This window comes from Corythoichthys intestinalis, chromosome 21 (genome assembly GCF_030265065.1).
Source record: "Corythoichthys intestinalis isolate RoL2023-P3 chromosome 21, ASM3026506v1, whole genome shotgun sequence".
Lineage (NCBI taxonomy): Eukaryota > Metazoa > Chordata > Actinopteri > Syngnathiformes > Syngnathidae > Corythoichthys > Corythoichthys intestinalis.
Window position 1 is genome coordinate 37,446,646 of NC_080415.1, and position 25,491 is coordinate 37,472,136.

The 25,491-nt window shown below is 42.3% G+C and overlaps 1 protein-coding gene across 1 annotated transcript; it reads left to right on the plus strand.

Moving 5' to 3' along the window:
- The first annotated feature begins 134 nt into the window (after positions 1 to 134).
- sh3bp1 (SH3-domain binding protein 1) lies at positions 135 to 24,477 on the plus strand. The gene is made up of 18 exons (XM_057826554.1): positions 135 to 2,430; positions 4,987 to 5,029; positions 5,101 to 5,205; positions 5,946 to 6,022; positions 6,145 to 6,256; positions 6,335 to 6,411; positions 6,474 to 6,561; positions 8,484 to 8,552; positions 9,391 to 9,481; positions 9,549 to 9,685; positions 9,743 to 9,854; positions 12,778 to 12,859; positions 13,006 to 13,086; positions 17,634 to 17,747; positions 17,822 to 17,919; positions 21,876 to 21,993; positions 22,094 to 22,356; positions 24,178 to 24,477. The coding sequence occupies exons 1-18, from the start codon at positions 2,381 to 2,383 to the stop codon at positions 24,408 to 24,410; spliced, it is 1,950 nt and encodes a 649-aa protein (XP_057682537.1). The 5' UTR covers positions 135 to 2,380; the 3' UTR covers positions 24,411 to 24,477.
- Positions 24,478 to 25,491: the final 1,014 nt, after the last annotated feature.

Sequence of the window (25,491 nt, forward strand, 5' to 3'; positions counted from 1 at the left end):
TCTGTGCTCTTTGTGGTGCTTTCATGAGCCATTCGTTATTAAAAATTAATCTGTCATTGCGAAAGTGCCATTTTTTGGTGTGGCCTCTATTGCAATTCCAGAATCTGTGGACATTTTGTCTACCTTTAAATTTGAAATAATCCACATGACTTGTCACGATACTAAAATTTTCACTTTTTCGATATTGATACTCAGTAAAAGTTTCGTCTTTCAATGCCATTGACATTGACAGACTCTTAAAAAAATTAATTGAAACTCTACGTTTATCACTAATAGACGCTCAAATCCATTTAAAGCTGGAGGGTACCAACAAATGAACATTCTGCCATCCAAATTCAATTGGATTGGACGTCAAGTGTTGTCAATGGCAGCCAATGTGTTAACTTAAATGCAAACTTATACTACATTACTATCAAAAGTAGTGCAAAATCAAATTTCTGGTGACTTTTGGTCAAGCAAATACGGTGGTACCTCTACTTAAGAACGTCTCTACATGACAGAATTTTCAGGTCAAGACACGTCTCAATGGGAAAATGTTGCCTGTCGTTTGGTAAGAAATTTCAGGATACAAAAGGCAAAAATACAGCATGAGTGGTACTCGCAGCTCCCAGAGGAGTTTACTTAGCATATTTCTAGCTGCTTTGCCATTGGCTAATTGGCTAAGAGGGACATCTACTGTGTGTGTATGTGTGTATCCCAGTGTCCTCTTAATTCGCCCCTCATCAGACCGCTTTAATGTGTGGAATGTGTTTGTGACATGTTTAGATTAGTGTTGCACTGATACTATTTTTTGGCCCCGATACCGGGCTGTGCAGTATCGGCCAATACCATTCCGATACCACTCCGTTTATATATGGATTGAAGGAATCTGACCTTTTAGCCAAATTGCCGGAATCACGCCAGCCGAACAGCCGGACCCGTGCTGGTGCAGCTCCAGCGACCCGGGCCAGCGACATCTGGCAATCTGCCCAAAAGGCCAAACTCCGCGCGTTCACCTTAGTCTTAACCCTTTGTACTGACTCCATTTTGAAAGCTGGAAAAAGGCTTCGAAAGACAAGTTGACAATTCGTTTTGAGTCGACAGCAATCATACAGCACAGAGGGACCCAGGCGAGGATTCAGGGTCACCATATCACAAGTCAACAAAAGGTTCCCGAGAAAAAATGACAACGATTAGTTAAACATTGTCTTTTTTAAGGCTTTCGCGGGGCGGGCTTTGGGCAGAAAAAGTGTGTGTTTGGGATTGGACAGGAGGATTCCGAATTTTCTGTTGTCAGGGCAACGGGGGTTATGGATTTTGCCACCTCAGCGTCAAAGGGGCTCTTGGAGTCTTATCAGTCGTGTTATCAGTTGTATGTCGGGCGTTCTCCGGTGTTCCTTTTGTTGGGACAGGGCGTCCCCCCCATTTGTTCTGGACTGTCCGGGAGAACTGATTGCAAGAGTTGGTGGTACAGACGTGGGCTTGTCAGTGTCAGTCTTGCTCAGTCAGTTGCATGACGCATACATTGCGCTTCCGTGATAACAATGTTTGGGCGTTGTTTAGGATTATTGCCTGTTTGTGGATTGGACAGGAGGATTCAGAAGTTTCTGTTGTCAGGGCAATGGGGGTTGTGGATTTTACCACCTCAGCGTCAAAGGGGCTCTTGGAGTCATCAGTCGTGTTATCAGTTGTATATCGGGCGTTCTCCGGTGTTCCTTGTGTTGGGACAGGACGTCCCCCCATTTGTTCTGGACTGTCCGGGAGAACTGATTGTGAGAGTTGGTGGTACAGACGTGGGCTCGTCAGTGTCAATCTTGCTCAGTCAGTTGCATGACGCGCACATTGGGCTTCCGTGATAAGAGGGCGTCATGTATTTCTTATGCCCTATATTCGGCTTGTTTTCCTTAAACTATGGTATAAGTGCTATTTATTTTATTTTGGGTTTGTTAGAGTAATACAAAAAGTCAAACCGTAAATACGAGAAAAGGTACTATTCCCTGATTTTTATATTCAAGTTTAATTTCGTAAGTAGAGGTACCACTGTACAAATAAATGAAAAATCTGTTTTCAAAAGCAGGAAGTAAGTCAAAATACTGCGTACAGAAAACATGACTTAAGACCAGTAAAAAGTTATTCATTGCTACTATACACGCATAATCAACAGTTGTACAGTACAGTTGCAAATTGGCAAGTGTAACTGTTTACTCGTCAAATGAGAGCGTGAGGGAGAAAAACGAGCTCTTCCCGCTCACATTGCATCGTCGCAACTTCCTCATTAACCGCTTTAGAGCTTGAGAGAACACATCTAAAACAAGAACTACGAGGCACGCCAACACGCAGCAGAAAGTACATAGTAGAAGCCGCTCAAGTATCTAGAGGAGGTCAGGCATTGACGGCCACAATGCTGCGACAGTCTCTCAGCATTCTCAAGCAGCTAGGATCGTCTGCTAGGTAAGTTCCTTTTATTCGCATTTCGCAATTTCCAGATGAGATCTAATGTCATGACTCAGTGTAGATGATTGAAATGTTCACATTAGGTACACCTGCAAAATCAAGTGTCATAAAGCCGTTTTGATCATCCTTTATCCAACTTAAGAATATGTCAGAAATGGTCATGAAATAATGTAATTTGCAGCAATTTAGTCATGTACTGGACTCTACCACAAACAGGGGACACAGTGGAGAATTATTTGTGGGCCCCTCAAGACTCGTCCGGTGTGTGTGTGTGGGGGATGCAAATGGAATTTTTTTGCAGGCCCCTCCGGACAACTGGTCAATTAGCTGGCAGAGATATTTTAACTAGGGATTTCCCGGTCCGATCACGTGATCAGAAATCAGGCCGATCACGCCATTTTTCAGAGGATCAGAATCGGGTGAAAAGGATCAGGTTTTTAAGATTTTTATGACGACAGTAAATACACAGAATAGCTGTGGCCATTAAACAGTCATATTATAGGCTACACTGTTGGATTATATTTCCTGCTGAATGCTGTACCATCGTAAAAGCTATCAGAGAAATCACACATAGAGGAGCTTACAAAGTTATGATTTAAAAAAAAAACAACCTATGGGGCTTTACCATGTGGCGATACAGATCTAAGACCCACCCAGGTTGATTTGAGACGATATCAGGTCAATTCCTGTTGATTCGGGGACATGTCCTATTGATATCAGGTCACTTCCTGTTGATTTGGGGACATGTCCTATTGATATCAGGTCAATGCAATTTAAATGGCCTTGAAAATGAATGGGAAATTTGGACCTAGATGGCCGTCAATGGCATGGACTATATGCGTCAATGGAATCCAAGTACATTGATGTCAATAGAATCGACAAACATGGGGTACATGGGCGTCGTCAATGCAATGTAAATGCCTTTGGAAATGAATGGGAAATTTGGACCTAGATGGCCGTCAATGGCATGGACTATATGCGTCAATGGAATCCAAGTACACTGACGTCAATAGAATCGACAAACATGGGGTACATGGGCGTTGTCAATGCAAGGTAAATGCCTTTGGAAATGAATGGGAAATTTGGAAGTACATGGACGTCAATGGACTCCAAGTACATTGGCAACAATAGAATCGACATACATGGCATTTATGTTCATGGGTGTCAATGCAATGAAAATGCCATTGGAAATGAATGGGAAATTTGAACGTACATGGCCGTCAATGGCATTGACTTGCATATGCATCAATGGAATCCATGTACATTGGCATCAATAGAATCGACATAAATGGGGAACACGGGCATCAATGCAATGTAAATGCCATTGGAAATTGATGGGAAATTTGGACGTACATGGCCGTCAATGGTATTGACTTACATATGTGTCAATGGAATTCAAGTACATTGGCAAAAATAGAATCAACATAAATGGGGTACATGGGCGTAAATGCAATGTAAATGCCATTGGAAATGAATGGGAAATTTGGACGTACATGGCCGTCAATGGAATCCAAGTACATTGGCATCAATCGAATCGAAATACATGGCCGTCAATGAATTTTGTGTACATGGGTGTCAAGAAAATGTAAATGCCATTGGGAATGAATGGGAAATTAGGACGTATGTGGCCGTCAATGGCATCGACTTACATATGCGTCAATGGAATCCAAGGACATTGGCATCAATAAAATTTACATACATGGCCGACAATGGCAACTGTGTACATGGGCGTTAATGCAATGTAAATGCCATTGGAAATGAATGGGAAATTTGGACATACATGGCTGTCAATGACATCGACTTACATATGCAATGGAATCCGACGACATTGGCACTAACCAGTCCAAAAACTAGTCTAAAACGCCACTTTGCCTAGATTTAGTCAGCTTTCAAAAATAGGGCCCTGCGTGTCTTAACGTTCACCGAACCCAGGTTAAGACCACTGTGTTACAGCTATTGTCATGGAACAAGGTTGTTAACTCGTGAACATGAATGAACCTTTTACAATTGTAAATAATGTGATAAACATTGTTCTGTCATGCAACCGGCTACTTTTAAAACTCATATAATTAATACTGAATCTCAAAACTGCGTCGTAATCCTTACTGTACTGCAAGTGTGAACCAAAATATTTAGTTCCCTTATTGGCCTACTACTATATAAATGCAGCTTGTGTTTGATGTGACTGTTTCTGACTGTGACACATCCTGAGTGAAAACACAGCGTTGAGCATTTGTGCATCTGCAAAAGAGAAACCACAATATCACGCGAAGACAACGTCTCGCTTTGGACACAAACATTAGCTGCCATAGCTAAAAAATAAAACAGTAGCATGCTATCAGGACGCTATATGTATATATAGCGTTGCTTTTTGAGAGTTGATCATTATTAAAAGTGAAGTTTAAAAAAAGGGAACTGCCGATAGCGTCAAACTGTCATCAAAGAAATGGTATTGATGTTATGTACAGTACATTACAAAGAAATACTGCAAGTGTGCTATCATTGGGATGCAATTTAACATGGAACGTCTTCATTATTTATGAATATTTGCAGATCACAAGATGCCAGTGAGCTTTTACATGCAGACCTGGTTGTGGTGAGAAAAACGAACACATTTTGTCTTTCCAAAGTAGTGTACAATATATATATTTTTTGTGGGACATAAAGGTGGAGCAGCGGGTGGAGCCAGCCAAGAGAGCAGCACAGATACTCAACAAAAAGCTTCAATTCTGCATGCAGAGTCAGACAGGACCCGATACTGAAAAACGGATGGTAAAATGGATAGAAATGAAATCACAATTTCAAGAAGTAACTAGAAAATGCCGTTACTGGAGAAATTGTCTGTAGATTTTCGTTCGGTCTATTCCAATTCATGTTGAAGCATTTTCGGGTCACTTCCTAGTTAACTAACCTGGCAAAAAATGCCACGTGGCAAAATCATTTTGAAAAATGGCAACGAAAAGGCACATGGCAAAATCCATTTTGCCACCTGGCAAAAAAAAAATGCCGCATGGCAAAATCCATTTTGCCACCTGGCAAAAAAAAATGCTGCATGGCAAAATCCATTTTGCCACCTGGCAAAAAAATGCCGCATGGCAAAATCAATTTTGCCACATGGCAAAAGCATGCCACTTGGCATAAAAAATGCCATATGGCAAAATCCATTTTGCCACTTGGCAAAAAAAAAAGCCACATGGCAAAATCCATTTTGCCACAGGGCAAACAAAATGCCACATGGCAAAATCCATTTTGCCACATAGCAAATACATGCCACACGGCAAAAAAAGACACATGACAAAATCAATTTTGCCACAAGAAAAAAAAGGGTCCTAAAATCAATAGGAAGTGACCAATAAACAGAAAGTGACCGGCAAATGCCCATAAGTCAACCGGATATGCCCCAGAAGTGACCCAAAATCAATAGAAAGTAACCCGTACGTGTCTTAAAATGAACAGAAAGTACCATTGACTGTGTACAAATGAAGCAACATCGCACTTCTGTTTCTCCACAGAAGAAGCTCCCACTCATGTTGCTGTCAATCAGCATGGCGGAGAGCTTCAAAGACTTTGACGCCGACTCGTCTTTCAGGTGAACCTGAAGGTCTCGTGACCGATGCTTTCGATTCTGTGTTAAATAGGAAGAGAGACAAACCACATGACCTTTTGATTTGAAACTCAAAGCTGTTTTGATGTGTGCGTGGTATGTGGCAGAAGGGTGCTGGAGATGTGTTGCTTCATGGAGAAGAAGCTGGCTAGCCTCTTAGCAGACTTTGAAATCAAAGTGGAGAAGGAGGTTCTGGAGCCTTTGAATAAACTTAGTGAGGTGAATATCTTCTCATACAATGCATTAAACCTTAGGTTCCCCATCATGACTTCCTTCTGTCTTGTTCTTTTGGTGAAGGATGAACTACCAGAGATTCTCAAAAACAAGAAGCTTTTCGCGAAGCTCAATACAGACTGGAATAATGCACGACTCAGGTGACTTATAACCTATCGACTTTTGTCGGCTCGGATCATGTGATATGAACTCTGAACGTCAGGTTCCAGAGCAGCACCGGTCCACAGGCCAAGCAGGACGGTCTCAAGGAGGAAGAAGAAGAAGCTCTGAGGAAGTTGGAGGCTATCAAGGTACCAGGGTACCTTGGGTGGGGACCTATGGGTAGTAGTTTATCACTAGTAGATGTCCAATCCGTTTTAAGTGGGAGGGATGGCAGCGAACGGCGGCCACCCTCCCATTCGGGGAGAGTCGGAACGGGGCCGTACGGCGAGGGCGGTGGGAGGTGCGGCTGGGAAGAACTTCCATTCAGCGGACCCACTGCCCCAAGCCGGACTCTCGTATTTTAATGCATACACTGCACTACCCTCCCCACACGATCCAATCACGGTGCTGGGTAATGGCTGCCAGTTGGGGACCTGGAAGCCACAGTAATAGGGTGGTAGGTGGGTCCCACACTTTTTCTCCATGGCAGGGATCCCAGGGCTTGGCCTCCTCTCTGCCAGGGCTGCTGGCCGTGGGTGTTGGGTCTCCGATCCCCTGCCACCCCACGTCGGCTTCTTGGCGCTCTCCTGCCTCTGCCTTCCCCTCTCTTTTGTGCATGGGTATCGCTCCTGGCGTGGATCGCTGGCTGGATGCCAGTGGGTCAGCCGTGTATCGCCTGCTCAGGGTGGGGCCCTGTCCTGCCCTATGCTTAGTGGACCCTGGGGGTCCAGCGGTGTGCTGTGTCAGTTGGGGGACTGTGGTGGTGGCTCGTGGGCCGGCTGGGCGGGCGGTGGTGGACGTTGGGGCCGGTGGCGCATCCCCTCGTCCCATCCTTGAAGGCCGGTTGATGGGGGCTCGGATGGTCCAGGGGACAACCCTGGATCCCGAGGTGATGACGTAGCCAGGGAATCCAGACTCACCGCTGTTCCAGCTATAAAGTCTGGAACCCAGCTCTGTATTGGTCCCTCGAGCCCGAACGAAATCGTCCGTGCATTCAGATTTGTTTATTTGTGTGACGTGATCTTCACGCGCATTGTCACTCTCGTGCGTTTGAAGTCGTCTCCACAACAACACAGATGGCAAACGGGAGAGCTGAAAATATGTTCCTAAACCAAAAAAAACGTTCTCCGCTCTCCTCGTATGTTTACGTCCTTGAGCCAGAGTTTCTTGTCGCTTTACCAACGTCTGCCCGTCACTGATTGGTCCACTCCGCTGTCTGTTTGCTGTGGCTTGCTCAACCCTGGGAATTTGATCCGCAGAACAGTCGCAAGTCCCTATAGCTGGAACAGCGGTGAGTCTGGAGGTCCAGACTACGGATGACGGTGGCCCCCTTGCAGGTGCTGCGGGAGGAGGGATGGGCTGTGCTGGCTGCCATGCCCCTCCCACCCCCCCAATTGGCTGAGGAAGGCCACGGCCCTGAGGCGTTTCCTGCGTGTTATTTACACTTGTCTGCAGGACTATCACATGGCTGATGGGATTCACGCATGACTAGGTGCAATTAGACACAGTCAAATAGAGAAACATTCGTGTCAGGATTAGCGATCAGACAGCATAGAATAGGATGCCAACATATCCACACTCACGAGGGATTCACTCAAATACTGGGTTCTACACCTCACGTGGCTGATTAGGGTACACTTCACCCCTCCCAATCACTTATCTTTCTGACGCCACCCCTCCTCTTTCTCCTTGTTCATCAGGCCTCCCACATGGTGTCAACTGGAAATACAACTAGCTAACGATAGCACCAACATATTCATAGTTAGTGTAGGCATTTGTAGTGACGTTGAGCGCCCAATCCAGTCAAAATGAATTTGATGTCTAGCGGCGTCAGTGGTAGCCAGTGAGCTAACGTACACACTTATCTAATGGGAGATTTTGATAGCAACCTGTTGGTTCCTTTTAAACAGTGACAACATTTTAAAACGATATATCGATTCTTGGCGGTAGCCTATCGATAACCTTTTGGTCTACAAAGTATCGCAATCTATGACTTTTTCGATATGTTGTCACAGCCACGACTTCAAATGTTGCATTTTGTCTCAACTGCATTTCGTTGTTCTGTCCGCAGAATCAGTATTCAGCCGATCTGTATCACTTTGCTACCAAAGAAGACGACTACGCAAGCTACTTCATCCGCGTAAGTTGCACTTTTAACTCGTTAAAATGCTGCCATGCCTGTTTCAATACAGTGTCACCCTCCCAGTTCAAATGAATTGGACAGCTACTCGTGATAAACTCATTTCAGTTCACAGCAGAAGGATAAAAATGGCTTGTTTTTCTGTTTAAGAGTTGATTTGTAGAATATCCTAGAATGATTTCCTGACACATGTATCGATAATTGTTGTATCGCCATATCGTGAGGTCATCGTGAACTTTGTGTCGCGTATCGTATCGTGAGCTAACCAGAGGTTCCCACCCCTTGGGCTAAATCGAATCACACTGCAGGCCAGATTTCGACATTTTTCTCTAAAGCAATGGTTCTTAACCTGAGTTCGATCGAACCCTAGGGGTTCAGCGAAGGTAAAGAAACGTAGAGCCCGATTTTCGTACGCTGATTAGATCCAGGCAAAGTGGCTTTTTGGACTACGTTTTGGACTGGTTTGCTTCCAATTTACAGGCTTAATCAATTTCTTTTAACTGCTAGTCCGCGATCTGATGAGAGGAGGAACTGGTTTGCTCAGTGGAAGGTTGACTCTCACTTGGTATTAGGGAACACAACAGACCAATAGGCAGTGTGGTCTCAGATTTTGACCTGTTTACAAAACATGCTGTCAAAATCAGAAGAATTTTGATGGGAATTTGCTTACTTATTAGCTTGCTAGCTTAGATATATCGGTTTTGAATTTGAAAAAAAATTGCTTTATTATCTAATTCCGAAGGGTTCGGTGAATCCACATGTGACACTTGTGGGGTTCGGTACCTTTAGCAAGGTTAAGAACCACTGCTCCAATGCCTTCTCGTTCTTTTCTCTGAAGCTTTTGGAATTGCAAGCAGAATACCACAAACAGTCGCACGAGTTCCTGGATAGAAATATAAGTGAACTCAAGGAGAATCACAACCAGAAAGGTAAGATATGCATTAATTTGCCGCGCTAGCTTACCCTGGAGTTGACTTTGTTCGCTGGTGGCTACAGGGCCACCGGCGAATCCCTTCAGACCAAAGGTTTTCGGAGAGCCTCTGGCTTCTCATCTGCTTCAAAGCAAGCGAGAAATTGCAGCGCCCGTTCAAGAATGTGTGCAACTGCTGCTCAGAACGGGCATGAAAGAAGAGGTGAGAGCATTTAACTAGCCGATCGTATCAACGGTACTGAAGCGGAATATTTGTTAGGGTCTGTTTCGTCTGGCGGCAGCGGCTTCGGTGGTGAAGAGGCTTAAGACTTGCTTGGATCAGGGGACAGCCAATCTCAGTGAGTTCAAGATGGACCCTCACGCTGTGGCTGGTAAGCTATTGAAGAATGAAGTGAAAGTACGGAAAGTTACTGTAAATCTGATTTTAAACCTTAGAGCTTCCAACTGTTTTGCTTGCTCCTCTTAAAAATTCCAACGATCCATCCATTATCTACCGCTTAATATGTGGTCACGGGTCACGGGAGCAGCAGCTTTAGCAGGGAGGCCCAGACTTCCCTCTCCCCAGCCTCTTCAACTAACACCTCCGGCGATCCCACGGCGTTCCTAGGCCAGCCAAGATACATAGTCTTACTCCAGCGTGTCCTGGGTCGTCCTCGTCCCCAGGCCTCCCGCCTGTGGGACATGCCTAGAACACCTCTCCAGGGAGGCGTCCAGGAGACATCCGGACCAGCCCGAGTCACCTCAGCTGGCTCCTCTCATCGTGGAGGAGTAGTGGCCCCACCCTGAGTCCGTCCTGGATGACCGAGCTTCTCACCTTATCTCTAAGGGAGAGTCTGGACACCCTGTGGAGGAAAGGCATTTTGGCCGCTTGTATCAGGGATCTTGTTCTTTCGGTCACGACCCTCAGCTTGTGACCAAAGTTGAAGGTAGGAGCGTAGATCGACTGCTAAATCAAGAGCTTCGCCTTTTGACTCAGCTCTTTCTTTACCACAACGGACCAGTGCAGAGTCCGCATCACTGCAGACCCTGCACCGATCCGCCTGTCAATCTCCAGCTCCCTCCTGCTATCACTTGTGAACAAATCCCCAAGATACTTGAACTCCTCCACTTGGGGCAGGATCTCATCCCTGACCCGGAGAGAGCACAGCACCCTTTTCCGACTGAGGACTACTGTCTCAGATTTGGAGGTGCTGATCTTCATCCTGACCGGCTGTGAACCTCTTTAGTGAGAATTGGAGATCACGGGTTGATGAAGCCAACAGCACCACATCATCTGCTAAAAGCAGAGATGCAATGCTGAGGCTACCAAACCGGACCCCCTCAACGCTTCAGCTGCGCCTAGAAATTTTGTCCATAAGTCCAAGTTTTGAACAGAATCGGTGACAAAGGGCATCCTTGGCGGAGTCCAACCCTCACTGGGAATGAATTCGACTTACTGCCGGCAATGCGGACCAAACTGTGACACCAGTCGTACAGGGACCGAACAGCCCTTACCGAGGGGCTCGGTACCCCATACTCCCGGTGCACCGTCCACAGGGCTCCTCTAGGGACACTGTCAAATGCCTTCTCCAAATCCACAAAACACATGTAGACCGGTTGGAGGAACTCCCATGCACCTTCGAGGACCCTGCAGAGGGTGTAGAGCGAATCCACTGTTCCATGATTGAGGTGAAAACAACACCGCTCCTCCTGAATCCGAGATTCGACTTCCCGACAGCCCCTCCTCTTCAGCAACCTTGAATAGACTTTACCGTGAAGGCTTAGGAGTGTGATCCCTCTATAGTTGGAACACACCCTCCGGTCTCCCTTCTTAAAGGGAACCACAGACAGAAAGACTTGTAGTTCTTAAAAGATAAATGTTATTATGAGTTAAAATAATTTGAAATTCAAACCCCTCTTAGTGTTTACGTTTTTGAAAAAAATTTGTTTAACAAGTTGGTCGCCACTGATGTTGATTAATGCAATGCGCTCTGGGCGGTGATATCACTGGGTAGCACTGCCTTACTTCCACAGTGTCACTCGTTAGCTACATAAAGATGTCGTCGGTTCTACCCTTCCAATTTGAACCTGAGCGGAAAAGTGATGAGCAGGACAGCACTGTCTATAATTCACAAAACGAGCAGCAAAAGCAGTTAAATGAAGGTCTCCAGCGGGATTCAAATCCGCGCAACGGATGAGCGCTTAGACCACATCGGAGTCATTTTCCATATAAAGCAGTCGTTACCCACATGCGTTGTCTGTCTATGCGGTAAAACCTGAAAGGTAAACACAACTGAAAAGAAAGTGCGGCTGGAATGGCCACGGAACTAGAAAACGCAGATGGACAAACAACACGTGATCGCGAAAAGGGAGACACAAAAAGGGTCCGTGACAGTAGGTCGGGATCAATTTTAAAACAAAACTGAGGGAAAACCACAATGAGAGGCAGACAAATGAAAAAAAACAAGGCAATGATGCAACTAGCAATGAAGAGATATACAAACTGTCAAATGGCCGCAAGTTAATATCTCGGCAAGCCGCCTATGATCGCTTTAAAGACACCGAGCTGGAATTGGATGCAGGTACAACGTCGGAAACTCATCCCTCATCTCCGTAACAAAACAATCTGACCTGCAGCAGAATGTGACAAAATCATGCCGGTCGTCATACTAGCTTCGCTTGCTAGCTAGCACAGCTTTTCTCCCAGTCCAGGTCAACCGCTTCATCACCCGCAGCGTGCATATGCACGCACAAAACATGGCGCCCTTCGTAGGTCAAAACATGTACGAAATATTATAGATATTTTTAAATCAATGCAAATAATATACAGTATGCGTTTTTAATAACATATTTTAGTAAGAAAGAACAGTTGTGGATTATTAGAGCCTACAAGTCTTTATGTCCGACCACCCCGGTCTGCCAGTTCAGAGGCAACATTTCAACAATAACAACAAAAAATCTCACATTGAAACCTTCGGAGTCATTTCACAATATTATTAGACCCACAAAAAACTCAGCTGTTAATTCAATTCCAACCCACAGATGGATCATCACTGGGTCCCACTGACATTAAACCAGGATAAATCCTTATGAGTCATTTAAATACAAGGGTCACATCTTGGTCTATTCACATGTCAAAATATTACTCAAAAATTTTCACATGGTCCCATAAGGTCACACTTTTTGACAAAAAACTTCCTCAAAATAAACAGATTATCAATCAGCACGAATACATTCTTATGCAGTTTCTCCAGAAATGGCATTTTCTATGTTTAATAATTTATCATCTTCATTTTTATCAAATGACTCCAATAGGAGCTCTGAAGTGTTACCTGCGAGAACTTCCTGAACCCTTAATGACCTTTGAACTCTACAAAGACTGGTTCAAAGCAGCAAGGTGTGTATAAACTCACATAACTTTCACATTCATTTCTTCTATTTACAATCAAATTATACTTCTTGATTTACAGATTTACTGTTTCATAAAAGTACCATAAAAAATGTCTTGGTTTATGTCTCCTTTGCCGAATGCTACTTTAACAGTGAAAAAAACCATACAGAGAAGTTGGAGCAGTTCCGAACACTTCTGACGAAATTGCCTCGTGAAAACTACAACAACCTCAGGTGGGAATATTTTGTAGTTTTGTACCAATATGGCATGAAAATCGGTATTGAGGAGTGCTGTTTCTAAGAAACTAGAAAATTGCTGTGAATTTTAATGTGTTTATCACTAGCAGATGTCCAAACAGGGCAGGCCCTGGGTGACTGTAAGATATGCTTGATTGTATGACTATTATACTCTGCGGGTTATACAAGTTTGTTTTCTCCCATAGCTATTATGAAGAATACAGTTTTAGCCAATAATCATGTGCTTACATTTTTATTGCCGGCAATTGCTCACATTCTGCTGATAAATAGATACACACACATATGTTGATTCATCACACAACGTCTCAGTGCTTTTCCACCAAGCTACTTCGAGTGCAAATGTGTGTTCAAACCAAAGTTATCTTGCTCGCTCAAGAGTGTGACTGTTGGTTTGATCAATGCAGTGACGTGCGGTGAGGTTCATGGTTGGTGAGGCACTGACTCCTTTAGTGTCAGATTTCCAAATATATAAACCAAAAAGGGTAGCTTATTCAATTGGCTACTGGTTATTTCATATCTCATCAGCATTCTTCACAAAACACGCACACACGGTACATATTATCGATACGTAAAAGTAAGAAAATAACATGCATTTGCGATAATTCATGCAACATAAATGAGAGTAAAGAGTGGTGTACAAAACCACAGAATTCTGACCTTTAGTGAAATATTCAGTTTTTAAAACTTGTAATTCTGATACTTTAATCAATTTATTACAGATTGCTAGACAAAAAGTGCGAAAAGAAAAACAAAGAATATTTTATTTAAGGCCAAAATTTAGTTTTTAAATATTCTATTGTATTTTTCTTAGTCTAAACTCTTTTTTTTAAATTTTTTTTTTTAATAAGATTGAAATGAAAACTGTTTGTGGTCTTGCGCCTGTCCTTCACCACAAAAACCGCCGTACTTTGGAAGAGCATAGGTTTGGTCTCAACATTCGTAGGGACGATATAACAGCATAACCTGCATGTAGGTACACTTTTTGCTGGGGACGGGACATTAATAAGACCAAACAGATTGGATGAAGGGGGCAAAGGGCCACATTTCTCATGTATATGAACCTAGTTAATTAATAGGCAAAATGATCAATGCAAAATAAATCCTTATCTACTGATAATAACTTTTATGTGCATTGGTTCAGATGATACACTATTCGATTCAAACCTTTGTTTTCAAAAAATACTAAAGAAACATTTTGAAAACTTCCTGAATAAATGTCTGGTTTTTATTAGCATAAACATAATGAAAATAATTCACTTAATGATGGTAGCGTCAATTCTATCCTTACAACATATGGAACTATTAAAAGATCTAAATTCTCTATATAACTGAACATTATATCATGCAAAAAAGGTAAGGTTGCTTAAACGTTGGTGGGGACAATTTTAGCATCCTGAAAAGTTGGTAGTGTTATGTCCCTACCGTCCCTATGCAAACCTACGCCCTTTTTGTAAAAGTCCACCTTATTTTCCTTTACTTTAAAAAAATCTCTCCGCCTCAATGGAGAGGCTTGCTTCAGTTAGATTGCTGTGTTCTATTTGACAAGCCAGAACACATCGTGGATGTGTCCAAATGTCTAGCTAACCTTTCACCTTTCTCAGCAAAACCATGTAATCGTTCTACATATATGCCACGTTTAGAAGAGCTTACACGCTCATCGTTACCACGAAATGTTAACTCCTGTTAAGCTAGGATGCAGTTTGCATTAATGAGGTATTTCAAACTCTTTACCTTAGCATTCTGGATGCTACCGTGAGCTTCCGCTGTTCGTCAAAGCCAAATCGATCCTTGAGCTTCCAAATGTTTTTAAAGCAATCAGGCTTTGAATGTGAGTGGTCGAGCTCTCGTGTTTGCTGAGGCTTCGTGGTAGTTTTTTAATGTCACAATATCTCGTGTTAGTCCAGACATTGGCACAAGTTGAGAAAAAAAGGCAGGGAAAGCAGCAAAGCCGATTTTTTCGAAGGACAGCCACATAGCCAGTCTTTTCGGGTGTACCAGTCCGTTTGAAAAGCGCGAGTTATCTTCTGTCCCGTAGTTTGAAGCAAACCTTTTAGCTCCGGTGTTGTTAATCGCGTCCACTTTTGACGGAAAGTCCAGTTTCACGTACGCCCCCTTTCAGTGCGGCAGAGTACTATCTGCTGCAGCCTGTGCCTTTTCACTGCGGTTTTATTTCCCATCAGCAAAGCTAAATATGTCGCTAACAAACATTAAACTTTAAGGGTTAAAGACATTAGCCAGACTGTGGAAAATCAGGTCAAATAAACGTATCTGGAAACATTATGATGGCGACATGCAGATGTACGGCAACCAGCACGCTCCAATTCCATGTATCAACCCAGTTTGTTATGGATTGCGCAATCAGAGGTGAGGCTTTACTCGTTGCTGCCGCACCTCTCGTTTCATTTTGTTATTTGAACAGGAAATGGGCAAATTCAGCGATTTTGACAATAAAAAATGTTTGAAATGAGTCATACATAAAGAGCAATGGACAAATATTAATATAAATTTGATGCTATAATTATTTTTTTGTCATGATGACAGGTGAGGCTCTGCCTCACCTGCCTCCCCTGACCGCACGTCACTGGATCAATGAGTGTGACTGTTAATTTAATCAAGAGTGTGACTGTTAATTTAATCAGTGACTAGAGTGGGGAACTTGCCCGGTCGAGGCTGCCACGTTGGACAGCAGTGTTGTGACTGTATTCTGCCCAGCAACAAGCCTTCAATAAAAGTCAGCAGCGCGGGGAGCTCTGAGAGAGACTTCAATGAGATGCTCTTAGTCACGTTGCCCGATCTCAGACCTCTCCCCAAACTGCAGTTGGTAAAGTCTACTCTCTGACTCCTGCCTCCTTGTGTCCTGCCTTTGTCGCCTCGCTCTGGGTCAACAGCTAAATTGAAGAAGGTGTTTTAGACCCAACAGTGACTAAGTGCCCTGGGCGAAAGTGTAACAAGGAGCCCCCCGCCTCGCCCCCAAAAATTTCAAATACTTTTGAAATATTGTATATACAGTACATAGATTACTAAGAATGCAAATTACAGTGTAGTGTGATTATTTTTTTATGCAAACTGTAAATATGCCCAACTATGTAAGGTACATGCAAGATAAAAAAAAAAAAAAAAAACTAACTAGAAACTGCAATTTCTGGAGAAGTTGTAATGGGAGCTTTGCTGTGGGGGATACAGACCTAAGACCCACCCAGTTAATTTTGGGGCATTTGTGGTTCACTTCCTTTTGATGCCCTGTTTGATATTTTGACGTACATGGCTGTCAATGGCATTGACATACATGTGCGTCAATGGAATCATAGTACATTAGCATCAATAAAATCGACATACATTACTGTAGATTGAATGGATGTACTTTGGTTTCAATGGCAAGGACGAAAATGGCTGTCAATGCCATGGACGTACATCAGTGTCAATGGCTAGGACGTACATGGCTGTCAATGGAAACCACTCACTAGAATTAGACTTAACTCTGGTCATAGACTTCATAATGTATTGACGGGACACGGGGCGCGGGATCGATAAATATGGAATCACAGACAAAGAGCTTTTTTTCGTTGAAAAGTCATGTGAATAAATGCTTAAATCGCTGAATTCTTTATAGATATGGACGTAAAACTCTCGATTCTTGGTTAAAAGCAAAAATAACGTGCAGTTAGCATTTATTTTACGTAAATATGTCGAAGTACAATGCTAGTCTGTTAGTGAATGTAGCTAGCGGCCGCCTTATGTAAACAGCTTTTCCGGTGAAAATTTTTGTGAATAAATACTTAAATGCCCGAGTTCTTTATAGATATGGACAGAAAACAGTCTCGATTCTTGGTTACAAGCAAAAAAACGGTGCAATTAGCATTTATTGCACGTAAATATTGTGAATTATGATACCAATGCAGTAGCGGCTAATTTCTCCCATTGATTTTTTTCACGTTTGAAAAAGCATGCATGGTACGAAAAATCTAATAAGAATCCTCGAACAAATCACTCCTGAGGCAATCCTCCCTGTTTTTATCCGGTACAGCTTTCGTACTTTTCAACAAAAATCCGGTGATAAATCGCTGCGTGCGTGTATTTGTGAATAGCTCCTCTTAATGTGGGCGGCCCCCTACCTGAATGCGAGGCGCAACGCGTGACCGATCTGACCGGTCACAAAATCGACATATAACATAAATATTGTTGACAAGAGCGCAAGTAGAACAAACATAAGTAACAAGAGATTCAGGGTGACAAGTGATGATCTGACTCACGGCTTCAGATTGAGGCGAGAAGTCATTCTGAAAATAATAACTTTTTTGTATGTAGCATATCCAAACGTACTTTATATGCCAGAAAACGTTCTGGAAGCAGAGCATGAGTATTTTTTTTTTTCCACCAAAAACAATTTGGCACCCCCACAACTAGATGGCTCCCTTGGCAACCACCTATCTCGCCTATGCTGAAGGCTGACCCTGCGTCCAAAGAATGCTTGTATCAATAAATACAAAATTGATATCAGTGGGTTTTGTATTGTATTATTTCAGGTACCTGATCCAATTCTTGTCTTTGCTGTCGGAAGAACAGGCCGCAAACAAGATGACGCCCGGTAACATTGCCATTGTCCTGGGGCCCAACCTACTCTGGCCACAATCTGAAGGGTAACTCGACGTAATGTAGCCAGCCAGGCCATGTTTTATGTCTATCTTCATCTGATTCAGTCTTCCTATTTTAGGGAGACCTCTCTGGTTGACATGGCGTCAGCCTCATCGGTGCAGGTGGTGACGGTTATTGAACCTCTTATTCAGTACAGCTCAGTTCTCTTCCCAGAAGGTACTAAACATTAAAGTATATATAACACAAATTAGTTATATATAAATGAACATTCACAACCTGTCTTTACGGTTTAAATGAATTGGATGTGGACAAAAAAGCTAATTTTATTGTGATTTTGGGTCGTAATCAGTGTGGAATATTTCTGTTTTTATTCATTTTTATTTCATTCATTTAGTTGTTATTAATTAGAGTTGTCTGATAATAAAATTTTAACCGATATCCCGATATTGTTCTACTACAAAAGTCCAAGACTAGGGTTGTTCCGATCATGTTTTTTTGCTCCCGATCGTTTTAGTTTGAGTATCTGCCGATCCCGATTTTTCCCGATCCGATTGCTTTTTTTAGCTCCCGATTCAATTCCAATCATTCCCGATCATTTTTCCCGATCATATACATTTTGGCAATGCATTAAGAAAAAAATGAATAAAACTCGGACGAATATATACATTCAACATACAGTACATAAGTACTGTATTTGTTTATTATGACAATAAATCCTCAAGATCGCATTTACATTATTAACATTCTTTCTGTGAGAGGGATCCACGGATAGAAAGACTTGTGACTTTGTATATTGTGACTAAATATTGCCATCTAGTGTTTTGGTTGAGCTTTCAGTAAATTATACTGTGCGTCGTGCTAGCAATTGATATATCTTCTCTGCGTTGGGAAATAACATAGGGTGTTAAGGCAAAGGTCAATTGCCAACTTGCTTCCCCACATTGCTTCCCATGATATTTCTATTATATAGGCTATATATTAATTCTATATATTATAGGCTGCCAAAATTCACTCTACTCATATTGCGCTGCCTTTTATCTCTCTATATAGATAAAACGGCGTCATTACAGATTGAGTGCGACAATGAGTGAAAGGGTCGTACAGCGCATACATTAATTGCGTTAAATGTTTTGACGTGACACATTTTTTAATTAATTAGTTGCCGCCGTTATCGGGATATTTTTGATAACCCTACCTTAAGCCTAAACTAAAGACTCTGGATGAGTGTAATATATTATGTCTGTAACGTTAAATACAAGTAGAAAACGATTTAATTAAAATATATACAGTGCCTTGCAAAAGTATTCGGCCCCCTTGAACCTTGCAACCTTTTCGCCACATTTCAGGCTTCAAACAAAAAGATATAAAATTTTAATTTTTTGTCAAGAATCAACAACAAGTGGGACACAATCGTGAAGTGGAACAAAATTTATTGGATAATTTAAACTTTTTTAACAAATAAAAAACTGAAAAGTGGGGCGTGCAATATTATTCGGCCCCCTAGCGTTAATACTTTGTAGCGCCACCTTTTGCTCCAATTACAGCTGCAAGTCGCTTGGGGTATGTTTCTATGAGTTTTGCACATCGAGAGACTGACATTCTTGCCCATTCTTCCTTGCAAAACAGCTCGAGCTCAGTGAGGTTGGATGGAGAGTGTTTGTGAACAGCAGTCTTCAGCTCTTTCCACAGATTCTCGATTGGATTCAGGTCTGGACTTTGACTTGGCCATTCTAACACCTGGATACGTTTATTTTTCAACCATTCCATTGTAGATTTGGCTTTATGTTTTGGATCATTGTCCTGTTGGAAGATAAATCTCCGTCCCAGTCTCAGGTCTTGTGCAGATACCAACAGGTTTTCTTCCAGAATGGCTGCATCCATCTTCCCGTCAATTTTAACCATCTTCCCTGTCCCTGCTGAAGAAAAGCAGGCCCAAACCATGATGCTGCCACCACCATGTTTGACAGTGGGGATGGTGTGTTCAGGGTGATGAGCTGTGTTGCTTTTACGCCAAACATATCGTTTTGCATTGTGGCCAAAAAGTTCAATTTTGGTTTCATCTGACCAGAGCACCTTCTTCCACATGTTTGGTGTGTCTCCCAGGTGGCTTGTGGCAAACTTTAAACAAGACTTTTTATGGATATCTTTGAGAAATGGCTTTCTTCTTGCCACTCTTCCATAAAGGCCAGATTTGTGCAGTGTACGACTGATTGTTGTCCTATGGACATACTCTCCCACCTCAGCTGTAGATCTCTGCAGTTCATCCAGAGTGATCATGGGCCTCTTGGCTGCATCTCTGATCAGTTGTCTCCTTGTTTGAGAAGAAAGTTTGGAAGGACGGCCGGGTCTTGGTAGATTTGCAGTGGTCTGATGCTCCTTCCATTTCAATATGATGGCTTGCACAGTGCTCCTTGAGATGTTTAAAGCTTGGGAAATCTTTTTGTATCCAAATCCGGCTTTAAACTTCTCCACAACAGTATCTCGGACCTGCCTGGTGTGTTCCTTGGTTTTCATAATGCTCTCTGCACTTTAAACAGAACCCTGAGACTATCACAGAGCAGGTGCATTTATACGGAGACTTGATTACACACAGGTGGATTCTATTTATCATCATCGGTCATTTAGGACAACATTGGATCATTCAGAGATCCTCACTGAACTTCTGGAGTGAGTTTGCTGCACTGAAAGTAAAGGGGCCGAATAATATTGCACGCCCCACTTTTCAGTTTTTTATTTGTTAAAAAAGTTTAAATTATCCAATAAATGTTGTTCCACTTCACGATTGTGTCCCACTTGTTGTTGATTCTTGACAAAAAAATTAAATTTCATATCTTTATGTTTGAAGCCTGAAATGTGGTGAAAGGTTGCAAGATTCAAGGGGGCCGAATACTTTTGCAAGGCACTGTATATATATATATATATTAAAAAAAGGCATGGCCGATATTTTTTTGCCTATTCCGATACTTTGAAAATGACGTAATTGGACCCGATCGACTTGGATGCCGATCGATCGGGACATCTCTATCTAATACAAATATCACACCAATACGGATATATGCGGTCGTTGACTTAACACATCATGTGATCATAGACTTCATAATGATATTGACGGGTCACATTCGTCAGACACTGCGCCCACGCCTTCAAGCAGGGGGTCGTCCGACACTCCGCTTCAGTCGGTCGAAGTTATTCAACACATGCAGCGATCCGTCGCCGGATTTAGGTTGAAAAAGTACGAAAGCTGCACTGCATACAAACATGAAGGATTGTTTCAGGAGTGATTTATTCGAGGACTCAAGGTAGTTATTATACTTTTAGTACCATGCATGCATTTTGAAACGTTGTGAAAAAAATCAATGGGAGAAAAAAACCGCTACGACTTTGGCGTAATAATTCGTAATATTTACGTAAAATAAATGCTAACTGCCCTTTTTTTTTTCTTTTAACCAAGAATCGAGACTGTTTTACGTCCACACCTATAAAGAATTCAGGGATTTAAGCATTTATTCATAGGAATTTTCAACGTGAAAAGCTCTTAGTCTGTGTTTCCACTCGGTCAGCTTTGACGGAGATAGGCCCCCTATTAATAGGCCCCGCACCCTTTGTCCCGTCAATATCATTATGAAGTCTATGCGTTTGATGCCCCACTGGATGCTAATAATGATAAATGTAACAATTTCAAGGATATCCAAATAAAGTTCTCTCATTTTTTCCAGAATGTTTAACTAAAGGTATGGAAAAAGTGCTTGTATTGCACCAAAATAGTTAGTGTTTTGATGCTTTTATTAGTGAGTATTTCTTTCTGGTAACGCAGTAGTTATATCTAATGAGTTTATAATTCCATATTTTCTAATCATATATTGTTCATTCAATTTTTGCACCATGAATGCAAATGGTCTGCTCGCATACCTGATCTCAAGCATCTTAATTTGGAAACATCTAATGGTCACATAACTGCTGTGCTAATCTGTGACCTGTGTTTGTACAAAGGCAAAAGGCTTCTACATTCACTTTGAAGGCAACATACATATCGGCCTAAAACCAATAATGAAAGATAGATGTCAATATTATCCGATATAATTTTAAAATGCTTTTATTGGCTGATATTATTGGATATTGGACTACTCTAGTATTAATTTATGAATTTACTGTAATGTGCTTTGTTTCTGCAGAGGTGTCCTTTGAAATTCCAGGCATTCCTAAAGTCCAAGATGACAATCCTATAATATCAGAACAGACGCCACTTAGCAGTACAGACTCCACCTCTTCAACTTGCTCAACGGCAAGCAGGTACGACCCCAGAAATGATCATTACCAACCTCTTCAGCATATATTCAGTAACGTAAACCGCATTAAGTTATTCTTCAATATATTTTTTTTCTTCTTGTAGCATATCCCCTCAGGACGGTGTCGGTGTGTCCTCTGGGAAGTCCGTCAGACGTCGAGCATGGGCCACTTCTGCTCAAAAGGCAGCTACTCAAACAACAACGCTCGGCGGCTCGATGCCAGAGCAGAACTCGACTCTACATCCAGCAACGGCGGGTTCTGACCCGGGACCGAGTGCGGAGCAGCGCTCGGAACAGGTAGAGCCCGTTTCGGAGGCCGGTCCGAGCTCGCCGAAAGCAGTCGTGACCATCGCCACGCCGAACAAACGTGAGTCCGTGCACACTTGATTTTGGACATTTTTTTTTTTTTTTAAAGCTGATTCTTATGTATGTATTTGACGTCTATAAGTGTTAAGGGCTACAGGCAACAAAATATACAACTGTATATTTACACCTTTTTGCAGAAAAATAAAACATATCCAACACAAATCAAGAAAATCACAATCAAGACAGTAAGACTGCAACTAGTAATCGATTAAATCGATTAATACATTAGTTGCCAGCAAAATTGATAATCGATTTTTTGCCGTCAGCAATGAGCGGTCCCATTTGGTTCCTTGTTCGTGTGTAATGTGAGGCTTCACGCCAGTGATTAAAGCAAGAGAGAGAGAGTTCACTGCTCCACTCAGGTTGGGTTGCTGAATCAAAAATATTACGAAATGTCGAGAGTTAGATTGTCTTTTGTGTTGTTAGATCCTGTGTGCTTCCTTCAGAGGTGAGTAAATGAAGCCAATTGTATAGGTTGTATTCTTTGTTGATGAAACGTTACGATTTAGCATGGAGCGCTAAGCTAGTTAGCAATAGTGCTAATCAGTGTATTAAGTGTCCATTTGTATTGTGCTTTGGAGAAGCATGTTGGCACTTGAGTTATTGTTAGATAGTAAAGGCCTTTAATTGTCAACATGGGTAAACCTCAACCATGAGAGACAGAATGTGGGAAAAATATGTAGAAAATCACATTGTTTGATTTTTAAAATATTTATTTGCAAATCATGGTTGAAAATAAGTATTTGGTCACCTACAAACAAGCAAGATTTCTGGCTGTCAAAGAGGTCTAACTTCTTCTAACGAGGCTCCACTCGTTACCTGTATTAATAGCACCTGTTTTAACCCATCAGTATAAAAGACACCTGTCCACAACATCAGTCAGTCACACTCCAAACTCCACTATGGCCAAGACCAAAGAGCTGTCGAAGGACACCAGAGACAAAATTGTAGACCTGCACTAGGCTGAGAAGACTGAATCTGCAATAGGTAAAACGCTTGGTGTAAAGAAATCAACTGTGGGAGCAATTATTAGAAAATGGAAGACATACAAGACCACTGATGATCTCCCTCGATCTGGGGCTCCGTGCAAGATCTCAGCGCGTGGCGTCAAAATGATAACAAGAACGGTGAGCAAAAATCCCAGAACCACACGGGGAGACCTAGTGGGTGACCTACAGAGAGCTGGGACCAAAGTAACAAAGGCTACTATCAGTAACACAATGAGCCGCCAGGGACTCAAATCCTGCACTGCCAGACGTGTCCCCCTGCTAAAGAAAGTACACGTCCAGGCCCGTCTGCGGTTCGCTAGAGAGCATTTGGATGATCCAGAAGAGGACTGGGAGAATGTGTTATGGTCAGATGAAACCAAAATAGAACTTTTTGGTAGAAACACAGGTTCTCATGTTTGGAGGAGAAAGAATACTGAATTACATCTGAAGAACACCATACCCACTGTGAAGCATTTTTATGTTTTATACTCAGAACCTAGATTAAAATTTGAACACGTTTTATGTACTTAAAACAGTACAGTTGTCGACTACAGTTAAGTCAGGAAGCTGTAGTAAAATATCATTTTTGAAGGTAATAGTCATCCATTTTGTCTTCATTGTTACTTACAACATGCAAGTTTAATTGTGAAGGTAATTGGTAAAAGTGACATATATCCGATGAATCGATTAGTCGTTTGGTTAATCGTCAGATTAAATGATTTAAAAAAAAAAAAAAAAAATCATCGTTAGTTGCAGCTTTAGTTTAGACGGAATACATATCTCCTATTTTAAGCCATCGACCTTAAAATGTGTACACTTTCTCTCATTTGCAGAAAAGAGAATCCTGAGCGTGAGAAAAGGCAACAAAGCCGACAAACCATTGACAGTTCACTACAATAAGACTGGTGCAGCGGCGCCTGACGGGATCCCGGCGGTGCGTCCTGCACCACCGGCATCTCCAGCTCAGCTGTTTGGTCTGAAAAGAAAGTCCGTTAAAGCCCCTAGCTGTCCTCCGCCACTTCCCCCTGCATCACAGTCGAAAGCGGCTCACTCTATAGCAGAGTAATGACATCTACAGTGGTATGAAAAAGTATCTGACGCTTTTGGAATTTCTCACATTTCAGCATAAAATCACCATCAAATGTGATCTTTGTCAAAATCACACAGATGAAAAGACAGTGTCCGCTTTAACTAAAACCACCCAAACATTTATAGGTTTTCATATTTCAATGAGGATAGTATGCAAACAAAATGACAGGAGTGGGTAAAATAAGTAAGTGAACAATCACATTTAATATTTTGTGCCCCCCCCCCCCCCCCTTTGGCAGCAATAACTTCAACCAGGTGCTTGCTGTAGCTGCAGATCAGTCTGGCACATCGATCAGGACTAATCTCGGCCCATTCTTCTCTACAAAACTGCTATAGTCCAGTCAGAATCCTGGGATGTCTGGCATGAATCACTCTCTTTAGTTCATGCCACAGCATCTCATTGGGGTTCAAGTCTGAACTTTGACTAGGCCACTTCAGAACGTGTATTTTGTTCTTCTGAAACTGTTCTGAAGTTGATTTACTTCTGTGTTTTCGATTATTGTCTTGTTGCAGCATCCATCCTATTTTTAGCTTCAACTCTCTGACAGACGGCCTCCGGTTTTCCTGCAAAACATCCTGATGAACTTTTGAATTCATTCTGCCATTAATGATTGTAAGTTGTCCAGGCCCTGAGGTAGCGAAACAGCCCCAAAACATGATTCTCCCTCCACCATGCTTCACAGTGGGGATGAGCTGTTGATGTTGGTGAGCTGTTCCATTTTTCCTCCGCACATGACGTTGTGTGTTACTCCCAAACAATTCAACTTTGGTTTCATCAGTCCACTATATGTTTGGCCAAAACTTCTGTGGAGTGTCCAAGTGCCTTTTTGTGAATATTAAATGAGCAACAATGTTTTTTTTAAGACAGCAGTGGCTTCCTCTGTGGGGTCCTCCCATGAACACCATTCTTGGCCATAGTTTTACATACAGTTGATGTGTGCACAGAGATATTGGGCTGTGCCAGTGATTTCTGTAAGTCTTTAGCAGACATTCAAGGGTTTGTTTTTACCTCTCTGAGTATTCTGCCCTGATCTCTTGGCGTCATCTTTGGTGGAAGG

What these genes read in the sequence shown, in the direction of transcription:
- sh3bp1 (XM_057826554.1), top strand. Translation starts at nt 2,381, where the DNA reads ATGCTGCGACAGTCTCTCAGCATTCTCAAGCAGCTAGGATCGTCTGCT. An exon ending in GGACCCTCACGCTGTGGCTG is followed by an intron (nt 9,855 to 12,777) that starts GTAAGCTATTGA and finishes TGACTCCAATAG; the next exon opens with GAGCTCTGAAGTGTTACCTG. An exon ending in GAAAACTACAACAACCTCAG is followed by an intron (nt 13,087 to 17,633) that starts GTGGGAATATTT and finishes GTATTATTTCAG; the next exon opens with GTACCTGATCCAATTCTTGT.